The 17807-nt window shown below is 44.7% G+C and overlaps 1 protein-coding gene across 2 annotated transcripts in view; it reads right to left on the bottom strand.

Annotated features, from left to right (window-relative positions):
- Positions 1-10880, bottom strand: part of HSPH1 (heat shock protein family H (Hsp110) member 1) — a 50930-nt gene extending 40050 nt beyond the window's left edge. The window contains exons 1-2 of one of the 2 annotated variants that reach the window (XM_077298266.1): positions 10574-10880; positions 4663-4720 (exon numbers count right to left, since the gene is read on the bottom strand). In XM_077298266.1, coding sequence (XP_077154381.1) covers positions 4663-4720; positions 10574-10680 — 165 coding nt within the window. In that variant the 5' untranslated portion in view covers positions 10681-10880. The remainder of the gene's footprint in view (positions 1-4662; positions 4721-10573) is intronic. The other variant, XM_077298265.1, reaches the window with a different exon arrangement.
- Between the last annotated feature and the right edge of the window lie 6927 nt (positions 10881-17807).

Here is a 17807-nt window from a genome sequence, read left to right as displayed (position 1 = left end):
TAGCTTTCAGCTCTCTTATATTAGACGAGTCGTCTGACTCCGTAACCGACCATAGACCTTGGGCTACCTGATCTCTCATATGTGCTCCCCAACCACTAGGACTGGCATCCGTGAATATTGTGTTTGAAGGTTTAACTACCCAGGGGACCCCACTAACCAAGTGATCTGGTTCTAGCCACCAGGATAGGGATTTAATTACATCTTCAGAAAGGGAAATTTTACCGTCTAGATGACCTTGTAATTTTATTTCCTCATGTAAAATTGCATATTGTAAACACCTTGAATGAAATTGGGCCCATGGTACTGCTGGGATACATGACGTGAAGGAGCCAAGGAGGGACATGCCTTGTCTTAAAGATATTAGAGGTTTATCTATTACCGACTGTACCTTATTTCTTATTGTCAATTGCTTGGATTGTGGTAAAAAACATTTTTGGCTTATGGAGTCTATTATAATCCCCAAGAATGTTTGTCGAGTAGTTGAAGAAGTCTAGACTTTTCCCAATTCACCAACCACCCTAGCCTCTGCAGGGACGAGACCATATTACACAATCGTTGGTGACATTGTGACGGGGAGCTTCCTACCACTAAAAGATCATCAAGGTACGGAATTATGAGGGTATCTTTTACTCTTAGGTATGACATTACTTCCGACATTAACTTAGTGAATACCCTTGGAGCTATTGATAGTCCAAAGGGCATTGCTGTATACTGAAAGTGTCGTATACGTCCATTCAACACAATCGCCACGCGGAGATATTGTTGATGTTCTATAAAAATTGGCAGATGGTAATACGCATCTTTTAGGTCGAGTACCGTCATAAAACAATGGGGAGACAACAGTTTTATGGTGGATCGGATAGACTCCATTTTAAAGGTTTGATTCTGCAAAAAGGTGTTCAATTTTTTAAGGTTCAATATGGTTCTGAAAGATCCATCTGGCTTTGGGATTAAAAATAGAGGGGAATAGAACCCCTTTTTTTGCTGAAGAAATGGAACTTCCACCAAAACCCCTTTGGCTAGAAGGTTCAATACCTCCTGCTCCAAAGCCTCCTGCTGTAACTGGGTTTTTAAAGAAGTCAATAGAAATGAGTCCGGCGGGACTCGGGAAAATTTTAATTTTAGGCCGAAGGTGATGATACTATTTGCCCAAATGTTCGAGGTTATTTTCTGCCATTGATCTGAGAAGGAAGACAATCTACCTCCGACAGGCAGATCTGTTCTAACGGGGTTTTTCCTCAGTTTTGTAAGGGCGCTTCCCAAAAAGTGCTCCTCTCTGTCTGGTGTCTCTAGTGGCCCAGCGATCTTGGCTCTTGAAATCCTTCCTCTTGTTAAACATGGGCTTTCGGAACGCCCTCCTATAAGATGGAAGGTAATTATTATTAGGGAAGCCCTTTTTCCTCTCCCCTGCTTTAGTCAGGATCTCGTCCAGCTTAGTACCAAATAGGTACTCACCCTGACATGGAAGACCACACAATTTGGATTTTGTCTGGGGATCGCCTTTCCAGCCCTTAAGCCACAGGGCTCTACGTGCTGCATTAGTCAGCCCCGCCGACTTGGCCGCTAATCGTATTGAGTCAGCAGATGAGTCTGCCAGGAAGGCTGTAGCACCCCTAATTAAAGGTATAGAGGCTCTCAACTTGTCTCTAGAGAGACCGTTTTTAAGTCCTTCTTCCAAGTCATTTAGCCAGACTAGCATGGACCTAGCGGTGCATGTAGCTGACACAGCCGGTTTTAGGGCTCCCGCACAAGATTCCCACGCTCTTTTAAGGAGAGAGTCGGCTTTGCGGTCCAAAGGATCTTGTAGTGAACCTGAATCCTCCACAGGTAGCAGGGATTTTTTAGATGTGGAAGCCACTGCTGCGTCTACTTTTGGGGCTTTTGACCAGGTTGAGAATTCCTCATCATTAAAGGGATAACGTCTCTTTGAAGATGGTGGTAGTCCCCTCTGCCCCTGGCTTTCCCACTCTTTTTTAATTAAATTTTTAACTGCTGCTATCACCGGAAAGGAGGGTCTTTTCCTTTCGGACAGCCCAGCGAACATTATGTCCTGCTGTGTTTTAGGGGTCTTAGAATCCTCAATGCCCATAGTGTTACGGACAGACTTCACCAGGTTATCTATACTGTCGGTGGGGAAGCACGTATCTTGATCCTCATCCGAGGAAACATAATCCCTAGAAACATCCGAATCTGCATCCTCTAATTCGGAAGATTGGTCAGATATGGGTGAAACATACTCTCTTGTCCCCTTAGGACGCGTTTCTTTTCCCGAACTATGCAGGGCTTGTAGTTCTTCTCTAATCAACACTCTAATGTCCTCAGATTTAACAGAGGCCTCTTCCCGTAAGGTGGAATCAATGCATGGTTTACAAAGTTTCTTTGTGTAACTATCCGGAAGGGGCTGAAGACATATCGCACACTGTTTGTGTTTCGTTTTTTCAGTACATTTTGCCTAGAGTGTTAGAGAAGAGGGGACAGCAATCAGCTTAATAGGGTAGATGTACACTCACCCCAGTGAAGCGTCTGTGAAGGTACCGGCTGACGGGGAGGAGACTGCAGAGGCTTGCTCTTTTTAGAAGATCCACTCCGCTTGGAGCGGCTGCTGCTGCGGGCATGGCTGCGAGGAGTAGTTGCGGTGGCCTCAATAGAAGACATCGCAGGGTCCTGTGCCGAATCCATATTGGACGCCGGAGCGTTACCGCCGGCGTCCTTTTCACATGGGGGCCGCCATCTTCTTCCTGTTGAACCCGGAAGTGCTAATCACTTCCGGGTCGCGGCCATATTTCATATGCCCGCGCTGTCACCAGCACCAGCGCCGGCGCCGTCTCCTCCCTCTCCTCGGAAGCTTTTCAGCCTATACTTCCGGGGGACATACCGGGGCTCCACGCCGTATAAGCGCTCGCCGAGGACGGCGCAGCGTTCCCCATTACAGCGCTAACTCCCCGCAGACGTGCCGGATGATTTTCTGTGAGCCAGCACTCTCCAGCCCTGGCCTCACAGCGTCTGCCAGCAGAGGGGGGAAGCTGACACCAGGACCCCCGACGCTGCTTCCAGCTCTGGAGCCCTTGCCGTCCTCACAGGTAAACTGCGCAAGCGGCATCCAGGCTAGGCATCCTCTTCTCCGTGGATTTCCCATAGGAACAGGAAACCAAACTGTGGGAGCGAGGGGGACCGCCCCTTTTATCTCTCCGTAGGGTTTCCTGTTCCTAGGGGCGGATCCCCTCTCTCAGTGGGTGCTGTCGTGGCGAAGAGAAAAATGGACAATGCAGCAGAAATGACCGCCACTACCAGGGGATACAACACCTCATTACCTAGTTCTCATATGGAGAAACCACGAGTATAAATGCAGATGTGCTGCTGCTGACAAAAATAACTAAACCGTTGTTGAACGAGCACGGTCCTTACTCCTTAGCTGATCACTGCTATGTTTACACGAGGTAATGATCGGGAATTATTGTCCTACAACACGGCTCTGCCGGTCACTGGCCCTTGTGGAACAACCTTTAAGGGAACCTGTCAATTCCAAAATCATTTAAATCATGCGTCGCAGTCTTACTGGAGCAGTGGCTACTGGGAGAAAAGGAAGTTATATCCTCCCTGCACCACACGCTTCCAGTCATCGGAGCGGTGCCAGGAGCGGTTACCATAACCGCTCACTATAGAGAGAGGGCACTGTAATCGCGCCACTGCACAATGACTGACAGCCTGCTCTGCAGTGTATGTGCTCCCAGAACAGGCTGTCAGTCAATTAGCAGGGGAGCGACTACAGCATGAATACAGTATAGTGAGCGGCGCCCCGATGATTGAAGAGAGCGGCTATAGAGAGGATATCGTCATTTTCTCCTTTTAGTCCCTGCTCTAGTACATGGCTTACAACTATACCTGCACGTAAATAACGTTTGTTGTATTTTCTTTTCTTGGATGTGACACCCAGCTTTCCCGAAAAAGTTAAAACTAAGCAACAGGATATGTGATTGCAGGGATTCCCATCAGAAGGGTACAGGACTCCAGTCACCAGAAAAATGATCTTAAATGCACATATGGGGTTAAACTGCAGGTTAATAGCATTATTAACCTGCCTGGCGCCTGCACTTAGCTGAATGCTGCGGGGAGAAAATTAACTTTATTCTCCCCAGCAGCGTCCAAGTCTCAATCACGGAGGCAGTGCCGCCGAGGGTTCAGTCACCGGTCTGAATACACAGCCGGCCCGGATGCAGAGCGAGTGTCAGTCAGGGCCACGATTAGAGCCGCTGTTCTGTACATTCAGAGCGATGACTGAAACCACGCCAGCGCTGCCAACGTGACTGAAACCGGAATGTTGTAGAGCAAATTATGTTGATTTTCTCCCCGCAGCGTTCAGCTAAGTGCTAGCGCCAGCCAGCATAATAGCGTATTAACCCCATATCGGCAGGTTAGGCTGGTTTCACACTTGCGTTTGGGTGCAGTCGCAGCACACCTCACATCGCCACATGCAGACACATCCGAATACAACGCATGTCCCTGCGTACCCAATGTTAAAGATAGGTACGCAGGATGCAGGCAGCACACTGCCATACATAGTGCCCAGCAATGCAAGTGTGAAACCAGCCTTAATAGCGTTTTATTATTTCTTTCTGGCAATTGGTTCCTTTTAACTCTTTACCAATAGTTTAAACATCGTACCTGATTTTTTGCAGCAACGCCGATCGTTCTGTTCTTGGTTCCAAATGACACCACGGCCCTGAAAATAGACAGCAGTCAGCCAGAAGAAAATGGATATTAGACTCTTTAATGGAAAACATCTCCTGAGAAGCATAAAGGGATAAGAGCAGGAAATCTCCCGGAGCAGAAATCAGAATACTCACAACACAAGAAAACAAAAGGATCCAATTATAATTCAAAAGTGATGAAACTGAAGGGGTGAACGTGACCTTTCAGCAGATGCCTACACGTGATACATTAGCGTATTATATGTGGGCACGGCAGCTGTACACGTGGGTGCCGGAGACACTCATCTCACATATATAGACACATTATTACATCACATGTACCACACGGCGTACCCACTCACAATCCCCGGGACACAGGTCAGGACATCATGGAGGTGGCAGGTGACGAGGAAGTGACTTTCGGAAGATTTCAGACACAGATGATGATGACGAAGACAATATGAAGTGCTCATGTCTACATTTGAAGTCCCTGCCGCATGCAAGATCACAGCACCCAGCGTGGAGGGCACCGCCTAGGATCTATTATATAATGGCATCTCTGACATCTAACGCACAGCCAAATGCTAGAATCATTCCCCAGTGACAGAGGATTGCCAGAGCGTCTACATTACAATGTACAGGGCCAGGTCGGCAGCAAAGAGTTAATCAGATAGTTCCAGTCCCCAGCACATGTGGGTCATTGACTCATTTTCCAATGTGACCTGTAAGATACACGACTTCACGCTGTACAAGGTCCTCAGTCTTCTCCATGTACCCCATGGACGTCCCCACTATAAAGCTACGTGATGTCTGGATATTATACAGGTATTACAGTGCAGGCGGGTTTCCCTGCACAGACCACCGCAGCATGTAACCCATTAAAAAAATCGTGCTGATGTAAAGACGACATGTGAGAAATGCTATTTATTTTTTTGTTTGACATAACTATCTGATTTAACGGCATAACAATTCAAAAAAAATTGCAAAATTTCACATTTTCATAAATATACACAAATCATAATCGACCAAAATTTACCACCATCATGAAGAACAATGTGTCACAATCAGTGAAGTGACATTGGTCAGATTTCTAAAATTTGGCCTGGTCATTAACCCCTTTATCCATACATCCAGGCAGCCTGGTACTTCCCAACCTTAGATGTATGGACACGTCATGGCGATTTTGCGCACTTAGAAGCTGATTCTGATAGCTGACACCCGACACTTTAACCCCCTAAATAGGGGTCTCAGAAAATGGTGAGAAAAGCAAAAACATTTTTTTTCAAAATTCAAATTGTCAGGGCTGTGGAGTCGGAGTTGGTATAAAATGGACCAACTCCGAGTCCTAAAATATATAATAAATTGGGTGCAGTAGTACAAGGCAGGATGTGATGTAAATGTTTCATAAGAATTTGGGCAAGTTATGAAATGTCCTATAAATGTCTGTTCTGTTTCTGATCTAAGGATCTCGGCTGTTCGTGGAGATGAATCTGTGCTGCACTTTATGCACATGCTCAGTAGTGACCCGTGCTGGGAAGTTGGAAGACAAGGAAATTGAGGAGCCGGACTCAGTGGTTTGGATTACGGACTCCAAAGCCCTGCTATGAATTATATTGACTGGAGGGCTGTGTGGGAATCACAGTTGGAGAATCATACCGCGAGTCACCATTTTTTGGTCGGGGGGAGGGAGGGATTGAGGAAAGGGAGGGTCCAGTAGGGTCATCATACCATGCATGTGGAGGGTACTGTGGGGGGAAACTTACTGTGTTTAGGGGCACTTTTGTTTGCATCATACTTTATCTGTATTATTTAAGTTTTTTCATCTTTTTTATTACGGTATATTTTTCATTGCTGTTTACTGCTCTTACATAACATATTATTCCAATATTTTATTTTAAGATCTATTAAATAAAGGGGTTGTCCACTAGACGGTATAATGCCACCACCACTGATTTAAACTTTGTAAAGAAGTATTTTTTGTAAATACTTCTTATAGCAATCTGTGCCTGTGAGTGGCGCTATCGCTGACCACTCACACGGCATCACGTGACCCCGGCTGCAGCCACCAGTGATGTCAGGTCAAGTTTCAGAACCCCTTGAATCACCCGGGTGTGACCCTATCGCGCACCTCCTGATTGAATTGGGCTGTGGGTGGGGGTTTCACAGCGACATCAGCGAATGTTAGCGGGGGCTGCAGCCGGGGTCACGTGATGCCAAGTGAGCGGTTAGCGATAGCGCCACTCACAGGCACAGATGGCAACAAGAGGTATTTACAAAAATACTTAACAAGGTTTAAATTGGTGGGGGCTTTACATAATGAAGTGGACAACCCCTTTAAAATGTACTTTGTTTGTGGGACAACCCTGGCAGGTTTATTGGAGCAGTGGATAATTTCCATTTCCGGTCATCGGGGGCAGTGCAGGGAGCGGACACAGTCACCGCTCACAGTGGTTGACAGCCGGCTCTGCGGGGGAGGAGTGATTACAGCACACTCACTGCATATGGAGCCAGAAGTCAGGGGCTACTTCATTTTTCTTTTAAACCTATTTGGTGGAGCTATTACAGCTCATGCAAGGAAAAAAAAAAAGTTATAGCTCAAAAAACAAAGAAGGGCCCCACTGGGACAGAGTCACCGAAGGGCCCCATAAACATGAAACTGGTCCAGTCTGTTATATTATAGTCATGTACTACTACACATCACACAGTACATGACGTCTGTACATTATACACATATTACACTACACATCACACAGTACATTATACAGATGTGCAGACGTCATGTGATGTGTAGTGTAATAGGTGTATAATGTACAGACGTTGTGTAGTGTAATAGGTGTATAATGTAATGAATAGTATAATATGTGTATAATGTACAGATGTAGCATAATATGTGTATAATGCACAGATGTAGCATAATATGTGTATAATGTACAGATGTTGTGTAGTGTAATAGGTGTATAATGTACAGATGTAGTATAATATGTGTATAATGTACAGATGTGGTATAATAGGTGTATAATGTACAGACGTTGTCTAGTGTAATAGGTGTATAATGTAATGAATAGTATAATGTGTATAATGTACAGATGTAGTGTAATAGGTGTATAATGTACAGATGTGGTGTAGTGTAATATGTGCGTAATGTACAGATGTAGTGTAATAGGTGTATAATGTACAGATGTAGTGTAATATGTGTATAATGTACAGATGTAGTATAATCTACTATATAATTGTCTAAGGGTCACTTCCGTCTGTCTGTCACGGATATTCATTGGTCGCGGCCTCTGTTTGTCATGGAATCCAAGTCGCTGATTGGTCTTGCCAGCTGCCTATCATGGCTGCCGCGACCAATCAGCGACGGCCACAGTCCGATTAGTCCCTCCCTACTCCCCTGCAGTCAGTGCCTGGCACCCGCTCCATACTCCCCGCAGTCACCGCTCACACAGAGTTAATGCCAGCGGTAACGGACCGCGTTATGCCGTGGGTAACTCACTCCGTTACCGCCGCTATTAACCCTGTGTGACCAAGTTTTTACTATTGATGCTGCCTATGCAGCGTCAATAGTAAAAAGATCTAATGTTAAAAATAATAAATTATATACTCACCTTCCGCCGCCTTTCCCGCTCCTCGTGACACTCCGGTGATCGCTCCATGCAAGCGGCAGGTTCCGGTGGCGAGGATGGTATGCGAGAAGGACCTGCCATGACGTCACAGTCATGTGACCGCGACGTCATCACAGGTCCTGCGCTCATACCAACCCTAGGACCGGAAGCTGCCGCCTGCACCGCACACAGGCGACAGGACTACAAGGGGCCCTCGGAAGGCGAATATATGTTTATTTTTTATTTTTTAACCTGTGACATACGTGGCCGGGCAATATACTACGTCGCCGGGCAATATACTACGTCGCCGGGCAATATACTACGTCGCCGGGCAATATACTACGTCGCCGGGCAATATACTACGTCGCCGGGCAATATACTACGTCGCTGGGCAATATACTACGTGGCTGGGCATTATACTACGTCGCTGGGCAATATACTACGTGGCTGGGCAATATACTACGTGGCTGGGCAATATACTACGTCGCTGGGCAATATTCTACGTCGCTGGGCAATATACTACGTGGCTGGGCATTATACTACGTCGCTGGGCAATATACTACGTGGCTGGGCAATATACTACGTGGCTGGGCAATATACTACGTGGCTCTGTGCTGTATACTACGTCGCTGTGCTATATCCTACGTGGCTGGGCAATATACTACGTGGACATACATATTCTAGAATACCCGATGCGTTAGAATCGGGCCACCAGCTAGTATGTGTATAATGTACAGATGTAGTGTAATAGGTGTATAATGTACAGACATTGTGTAGTGTAATAGGTGTATAATGTACAGATGTAGTATAATATGTGTATAATGTACAGATGTAGTATAATATGTGTATAATGTACAGATGTAGTATAATATGTGTATAATGTACAGATGCAGTATAATATGTGTATAATGTACAGATGTAGTGTAGTGTAATATATGTATAATGTACAGGTGCAGTAGAATATGTGTATAATGTACAGATGTAGTATAATATGTGTATAACGTAGAGATGTTGTATAATATGTGTATAATGTACAGATGCAGTGTAATATGTGTATGATGTACAGATGCAGTATAATATGTGTATAATGTACAGATGTAGTGTAATATGTGTATAATGTACAGATGTAGTGTAATATGTGTATAATGTACAGATGTAGTGTAATATGTGTATAATGTACAGATGTAGTGTAATATGTGTATAATGTACAGATGTAGTGTAATAGGTGTATAATGTACAGATGTAGTGTAATATGTGTATAATGTACAGATGCAGTATAATATGTGTATAATGTACAGATGTAGTATAATAGGTGTATAATGCACAGATGTAGTGTAATATGTGTATAATGCACAGATGTAGTGTAATATGTGTATAATGTACAGATGTAGTGTAATATGTGTATAATGTACAGATGTAGTGTAATAGGTGTATAATGTACAGATGCAGTATAATAGGTGTATAATGTACAGATGTAGTGTAATATGTGTATAATGCACAGATGTAGTGTAATATGTGTATAATGTACAGATGTAGTGTAATATGTGTATAATGTACAGATGTAGTGTAATAGGTGTATAATGTACAGATGTAGTGTAATATGTGTATAATGTACAGATGCAGTATAATATGTGTATAATGTACAGATGTAGTATAATAGGTGTATAATGCACAGATGTAGTGTAATATGTGTATAATGCACAGATGTAGTGTAATATGTGTATAATGTACAGATGTAGTGTAATATGTGTATAATGTACAGATGTAGTGTAATAGGTGTATAATGTACAGATGCAGTATAATAGGTGTATAATGCACAGATGTAGTGTAATATGTGTATAATGCACAGATGTAGTGTAATATGTGTATAATGCACAGATGTAGTGTAATATGTGTATAATGTACAGATGCAGTGTAATATGTGTATAATGTACAGATGTAGTGTAATATGTGTATAATGTACAGATGCAGTATAATATGTGTATAATGTACAGATGCAGTATAATATGTGTATAATGTACAGATGTAGTGTAATATGTGTATAATGAACAGATGCAGTATAATAGGTGTATAATGTACAGATGTAGTGTAATATGTGTATAATGTACAGATGTAGTGTAATAGGTGTATAATGTACAGATGCAGTGTAATATGTGTACAATGTACAGATGCAGTATAATAGGTGTATAATGTACAGATGCAGTGTAGTGTAATATTATACACCGTCCATATCGCGGCCATGTAACCCCGCACACGTCTCCATCACCAGGCTCTCGTACTCACGGGGTGCATCTGTCACTGAACTCATTGGCGACAGTCTCGATCCCACCAGCCCGGGCGATGGCGACGTGACAGTTCTGGAAACCAAGATCGAAGCCGACCACCGACATGGTGATGCCCCGGAGAGCAGCGGGGAGCGGGCACCGAGGGGAGAGCGCGGGCAGAGCACTGCGGCTGCGGGGCCGGGAGCAGCGTGTGAGGAATCGCAGGAGGCGGCGCCGCTACAGATATAGATCCTGTGGAAGAACATTCCAGAAGCTGCAGCCGCTCACTGCTCGCCGGCTCCACATGCGGCTTCCGCTTCCGCGTTCTGGACGTTTCTGGAGAACTCGCTGCCGGTGGCCAATAGGATGGCGGGATGGGGTGGGACATCATTAGTTGCTAGGACGACCTGAACGCTGCTGTTACTAGGGAGAGAATGTGAGCACTGCAGGGACTAACACAATGTGATGTGAGGCCATGTAATCTATAGGTGCTGTAATAGAATACAGTGTCATGGAAAACATGGCGGAACTAGAGTCCGGGGGCCAAATGTGTACGTGTGCCCACCACCTGCATGCTGCACTAATAGATGGACCCCTTCCTGTATAATGTCCCCCATCATGTGTCCCTTCTTCTAATAATGTCCCCTGCATGCTGGACTAATAGATGGGCCCTTATAGGCTCCTAGATCCTAAAAAGACATACATGTTTGCCCCCAGCCATGTGATAACGTCCTCCATCCTGTCCCCCATCATGGGCCCCTTCCTGTAATTACGTTCCCCATCATGTGTCCTTTCCTGTAATGTCCCCTCTCATGAGCCTCTTCCTGGTATATTGTCCCCCATCATGTGTCCCTTCCTGGTATAATGTCCCCCATCATGTGTCCCTTCCTGGTATAATGTCCCCCATCATGTGTCCCTTCCTGGTATAATGTCCCCCATCATGTGTCCCTTCCTGGTATAATGTCCCCCATCATGTGTCCCTTCCTGGTATAATGTCCCCCATCATGTGTCCCTTCCTGGTATAATGTCCCCCATCATGTGTCCCTTCCTGGTATAATGTCCCCCATCATGTGTCCCTTCCTGGTATAATGTCCCCCATCACGGGCCCCTTCCTGTCCTCCATACTGGGCCCCTTCCTGGTAGAGTGTCCCCCATCCTGTAATAATGTCCCTCGTGTTGGTTGCTGCTCTTTTCCTCCACTCCCATGACATGGTGGCGTCCTGTTCTGTATCTGGCGCAGAGGGCAGCTCCGGACTTCGCCCTGCCAGCCATTGACCGTGCATGACGTTAGTGCCATCTGTGACGGCCTCTGCCACATCAGCTGCCGGCGGATCGCTGCACCTTCATCCATTTCAGCTGATGGCCCTGCAGTTACTTCATCACAACAACGGAAACCAGATGTCATCAGGGGGTGGCGTTGCGGTCATGGATGGGATTTAGCGTGCGGTGCCTGGAAGAGATCCCTACCTCCTCTCTGCTCACAATACCACCCCACTCCCACACGTCTCTTGAAATCCACCAGCTGTAATGTGACATTTTCTCTGGCCTCAGCTCAGCTTTCTGGATTGACTCTGGATCCCGTGGCTGCCTTGGCGGGGCAAGTACAAACACTTAAGGCCCCGTCTCACATAGCGATTTACCAACGATCACGACCAGCGATACGACCTGGCCGTGATCGTTGGTAAGTCGCTGTGTGGTCGCTGGGGAGCTGTCACACAGACAGCTCTCTCCAGCGACCAACGATCAGGGGAACGACTTCGGCATCGTTGAAACTGTCTTCAACGATGCCGAAGTCCCCCTGCAGCACCTGGGTAACCAGGGTAAACATCGGGTTACTAAGCGCAGGGCCGCGCTTAGTAACCCGATGTTTACCCTGGTTACCAAAAAAACAAACAGTACATACTCACCATCTGATGTCCGTCAGGTCCCTTGCCGTCTGCTTCCCGCTCTGACTGAGCCGCCGTACAGTGAGAGCAGAGCGCAGCGGTGACGTCACCGCTCTGCTGTGCTCTCACTGTACGGCGGCACTCAGTGAGAGCAGGAAGCGGACGGCAAGGGACCTGACGGACATCAGATGGTGAGTATGTACTGTTTTTTTTTTTTTACATTTACGCTGGTAACCAGGGTAAACATCGGGTTACTAAGCGCGGCCCTGCGCTTAGTAACCCGATGTTTACCCTGGTTACCAGTGAAGACATCGCTGGATCGGTGTCACACACACCGATTCAGCGATGTCAGCGGGACCTCAACGACCAAAAAAAGGTCCAGGCCATTCCGACACGACCAGCGATCTCACAGCAGGGGCCTGGTCGCTGGTACGTGTCACACATAGCGAGATCGCTACTGAGGGCGCTGTTGCGTCACAAAACTTGTGACTCAGCAGCGATCTCGCTAGCGATCTCGCTATGTGAGACGGGGCCTTTAGACGCGGCAGACTTGTGCGAGGTTGGCTCCAGGCTCAGGGCCCTCTGCTCCCGGCCAACCCCTGGTGGAAACCAACATAGCTTTGCCGGATAGGTTCTCTGGGAGTCGGGATAAGTTTTATTTATTTAATCGTATGAACATATATTTAAACATCATATAAGAATACATAAATGATAAACAGTGACTGAAAAGAACAAAGGAGCAGAAATCAGAGTCGGATATCGAGATTTTCTATGTATGCAATAACATTGTCATTTCCAGTATAGAAATCATTCTTGTCACCAGTATAAGCTCTGAGGGGACATTCCTCGACAATGTGCTGAATTGTTTGATGGTCAGCTCCACAGTCACAGGCAGGAGAGTCAGATTTTCCCCACTTATGCATAAGATCTGCACAGACACCAAAGTTTGTTCTGATACGATTCAAAGTGACCCAGGTTTTCCTTGGCAGATTGAAGCCTGGTGGTGGATTTTGAAGATGAGGAAACGTTTGAGGCTCACCGTCTACTGCACTGACCCAAAGTTCACGCCATTTCTCTTCTAAATTGAAATCATGATCATACAGGGTAATTGCGGTTCGGATGGGTGGATGTCTTGATTTCAGTCACTGTATTTGAACATCTTGGATATTTTGATGTATTGGGAGATTTTCATTATTCACTACTTTGGTGTATTCTTTAAGTAGGAGCTTTTGTCTTCTCAGATTCATAGGTGCGATATGGGTCAAGACAGGCAACCAGTGGACGGGCGTAGGTCTGATAGCACCAGAAATTATTCGCATAGAGATGTTCAACTGATTGTCGATTCACATGACAACTATTCAACCATACTGGAGCACAATATTCTGCGGCAGAGTACACCAAGGCAAGGATAGACGTTCGCAAGACAGGTGTGGAGGAACCCTAGGAGGATCCGCAGAGTTTTTGAATAATATTATTTTGTGCTTTCATGTTCTGTGCTGTCTTTTCCAAGTGAGATTTGAAGGTTAGGCTTCTTTCAAGAATTATGCCTAAATATTTGGGATTGAAGTTGTGTTTGACAAGACGTACTTTGAGTTCAGTCTTAGCACTTGCGTTGTGTAAGTGAAAGCAACATACTTCCGTTTTTGATGGATTGGGCTTTAGCCTCCATTGTCGAAAATACTTTCCCATTACACTAAGATCTTCTGTTAGAACCTCCTCTGCTTCCTCCATTGTTTTGCTCACTGTAGAAAGTTCCCAGTCATCAGTGTAGCCAAATTTCCATGATATTGTGTCAGGAATGTCAGCTAGGTACAAAGCAAACAGGAGAGGTGCCAGCACTGATCCCTGGGCCAAACCATTGTTTAAGGTTTTCTTACAACTGGTTGAATCACCCATGATAAATTGGAAGGTCTCCAAACTATATTTCAGGTTACATCCTCACTCCTCGGGTACTGAGGACCAGCAGGTGGACATTGTAATCTCTCTTCTCCAGGGTGACCCCCAAGCCTGGGCATTTTCTCTCCCGTCTGATTCCCAGTCCCTTCAGATGGTAGAGGAATTTTTGAATGCTCTGGGCTTAGTATATGATGACCCTAAGGCCATGTTCACACGATCCTTTTTTTGATCCTTTTTTTGATCCTTTTTTTTTCAGGTCCTGATTTGGAAAACCCGCAGTGCAAAACTGCACTGCTGATTTTCCTGCAGTTTCTTCTGCAGATTCCTCTGCGGGTTTTCAACAGCACTTTCCTATTGGTGCCTGATGAAAACAGGAGCTGAATCCGCAGAAAGAAGTGACATGGTACTTCTTTTTTTCTGCAGGCAAATCCTCGCGGATTTGCCTGAGAAAAAAAGGATAGTGGGCACAGCGGTTTTTGTTTTCCATAGAGTAACATTGGACTGTACCCTGCATGGAAAAAGGACCTGAAAAAAAAAGGATAAAAAAAAGGATCGTGTGAACATGGCCTTACCGTGTCTCCCTGGTTGAGTGGAAATTACTCTGGCTTCAGCAGGGAGACCGGCTAGTGGAGAAGTATTGCTCCAAGTTCCGTAGGTGGTCTACGGATACTAGGTGGAATGATCTGTCGTCAGTTTTGTCAGGAGCTTTCTGAGAAGGTAAAAGATGCCTTTGTTCTGGATGAGACCCCTGTTTCCCTGGAGGCCGCCATGTCCCTAGCAAGCCGTGTAGACTGCCGTCTACATGGGAGACAAAAAGAAATACCTGAATTTTCAGGGGTTCAGGTATCATTGGAACCTAGGGTAGAGTCAACTGAGGTACAGAGGGGGCAACCCGTTGTACCAGTCCTCCCCTGCAGTTTGGCACAGAGAGGGAGTTTGCTTTTTTTGTGGCATGAAGGGTCATTTTGTTGGCACCTGTCCATCCATGTGCAGTCCCAAACAGCCGCCAGAAAACAAAGAAGCCTAGGTTGAGGGAAGGTTAGATACCCGGGTATACATATTTCTTCTGTGGGTAGGTCACAATTCTTTTTACCCTTCAAGATCCATTTAGGTGAAAGTAAGTTGATTATTTTGGCCTTTTTGGATGGTTGGGCATGGTTCAATCTGGTTGGTACCCAGTTCGTCCAGGACCAGGGTCTTAATCCTTCTAAATTGTGTAGACCTATACCTATCTTTAATTAATTAACACAGTCTTGTGGAAAATAAGGCAAAATTTTCCATTTAAGAGATTTCAATATTCAAGAATATAATTCTTGAATAGAATAGAATTCAGGAAAATTCACGAATTTTCTATACACATCCTCAAAAAACCAATATGAGGAAAGAGGATAAATCACAAATATAAAGTCTTTATCAAATTTAAAAAATAAAATGAGGAAGCATTTTGGAAAACGGCGCTGTCGGGGTGAGAGGACGAGGCATTTGGAACCCTTGCACTGAGCACTTTAGAGGTATTTTAACATCTTTCACCTTCACCATCATTTAACCCCTTAGTGACCGAGCCAATTTGGTACTTAATGACCGAGCCAATTTTTACAATTCTGACCACTGTCACTTTATGAGGTTATAACTCTGGAACGCTTTAACGGATCCCGCTGATTCTGAGATTGTTTTTTCGTGACATGTTGTACTTCATATTAGTGGTAACATTTCTTCGATATTACTTGCGATTATTTATGAAAAAAAATGGAAATATGGCAAAAAAATTTTAAATTTTGCAATTTTCAATCTTTGTAGTTTTATGCCCTTAAATCAGAGAGATACTGTATGTCACACAAAATAGTTAATAAATAACATTTCCCACATGTCTACTTTACATCAGCACAATTTTGGAAACAAAGTTTTTTTTTGTTAGGGAGTTATAAGGGTTAAAAGTTGACCAGCAATTTCTCATTTTTATAACACCATTTTTTTTTAGTTTCCACATCACATTTGAAGTAATTTTGAGGGGTCTATATGATAGAAAATAACCAAGTGTGACACCATTCTAAAAACTACACCCCTCAAGGTGCTCAGAACCACATTCAAGAAGTTTATTAACCCTGTACGTGCTTCACAGGAACTGAAACAATGTGGAAGGAAAAAATGAACATTTAACTTTTTTTGCAAACATTTTAATTCAGAACCATATTTTTTTATTTTCACAAGTATAAAAACAGAAATTTAACCAAACATTTTGTTGTGCAATTTCTCCTGAATACGCCGATACCCCATATGTGGGGGTAAACCACTGTTTGGGCGCACCGCAGAGCTTGGAAGAGAAGGAGCGCCGTTTGACTTTTTCAATGCAGAATTGGCTGGAATTGAGATCGGATGCCATGTCAGGTTTAGAGAGCCCCTGATGTGCTTAAACAGTGGAAACGCTCCACAAGTGGCACCATTTTGGAAACTAGACCCCTTAAGGAACTTATCTAGATGTGTGGTGAGCACTTTAAATCCCCAAATGCTTCACAGAAGTTTATAAAGTAGAGCCGTGAAAATAAAAAATCGCATTAGTTTACACAAAAATGATCTTTTCGCCCACAAATTCTTATTTTCACAAGGGTAACAGGAGAAATTAGACCACAAAAGTTGTTGTGCAATTTCTCCTGAGTACGTTGATACCCCATATGTGGGGGTAAACCACTGTTTGGGCTCACTGCAGAGCTTGGAAGAGAAGGAGCACCGTTTTACTTTTTCAATGTAGAATTGGCTGGAATTGAGATCGGACGTCATGTTGCGTTTGGAGAGCCCCTGATGTGCCTAAACAGTGGGAACCCCCCACATATGACACCATTTTGGAAACTAGACCCCTTAAGGAACTTATCTAGATGTGTGGTGAGCACTTTAAACCCCCAGGTGCTTCACGGAAGTTTATAACGTAGAGCCGTGAAAATAAAAAATCGCATTTTTTCTACAAAAATGATCTTTTTGCCCCCAAATTTTTATTTTGACAAGGGTAACAGGAGAAATTAGACCACAAAAGTTGTTGTACAATTTCTCCTGAGTACCTCGATAGCCCATATGTGGGGGTAAACCACTGTTTGGGCACACCGCAGAGCTTGGAAGAGAAGGAGTGCCGTTTTACTTTTTCAATGTAGAATTGGCTGGAATTGAGATCGGACACCATGTCGCGTTTGGAGAGCCCCTGATGTGCTTAAACAGTAGAAACTCCCCACAAGTGACCCCATTTTGGAAACTAGACTCCTTAAGGAACTTATCTAGATGTGTGGTGAGCACTTTAAACCCCCAAGTGCTTCACAGAAATTTATAACGTAAAGCCGTGAAAATAAAAAAATCCTTTTTTTCCCTCAAAAATGATTTTTTAGCCTGCAATTTTTTTATTTTCTCAAGGGTAACAGGAGACATTGGACCCCAAAATCTGTTGACCAGTTTGTCCTGAGTACGCTGATACCCCATATGTGGGGGGGC

This window comes from Ranitomeya variabilis, chromosome 3 (genome assembly GCF_051348905.1).
Source record: "Ranitomeya variabilis isolate aRanVar5 chromosome 3, aRanVar5.hap1, whole genome shotgun sequence".
NCBI classification, from domain to species: domain Eukaryota; kingdom Metazoa; phylum Chordata; class Amphibia; order Anura; family Dendrobatidae; genus Ranitomeya; species Ranitomeya variabilis.
The sequence above is the reverse complement of the archived record's forward strand: the minus strand, read 5'-3'. Positions and strand labels throughout refer to the sequence as shown.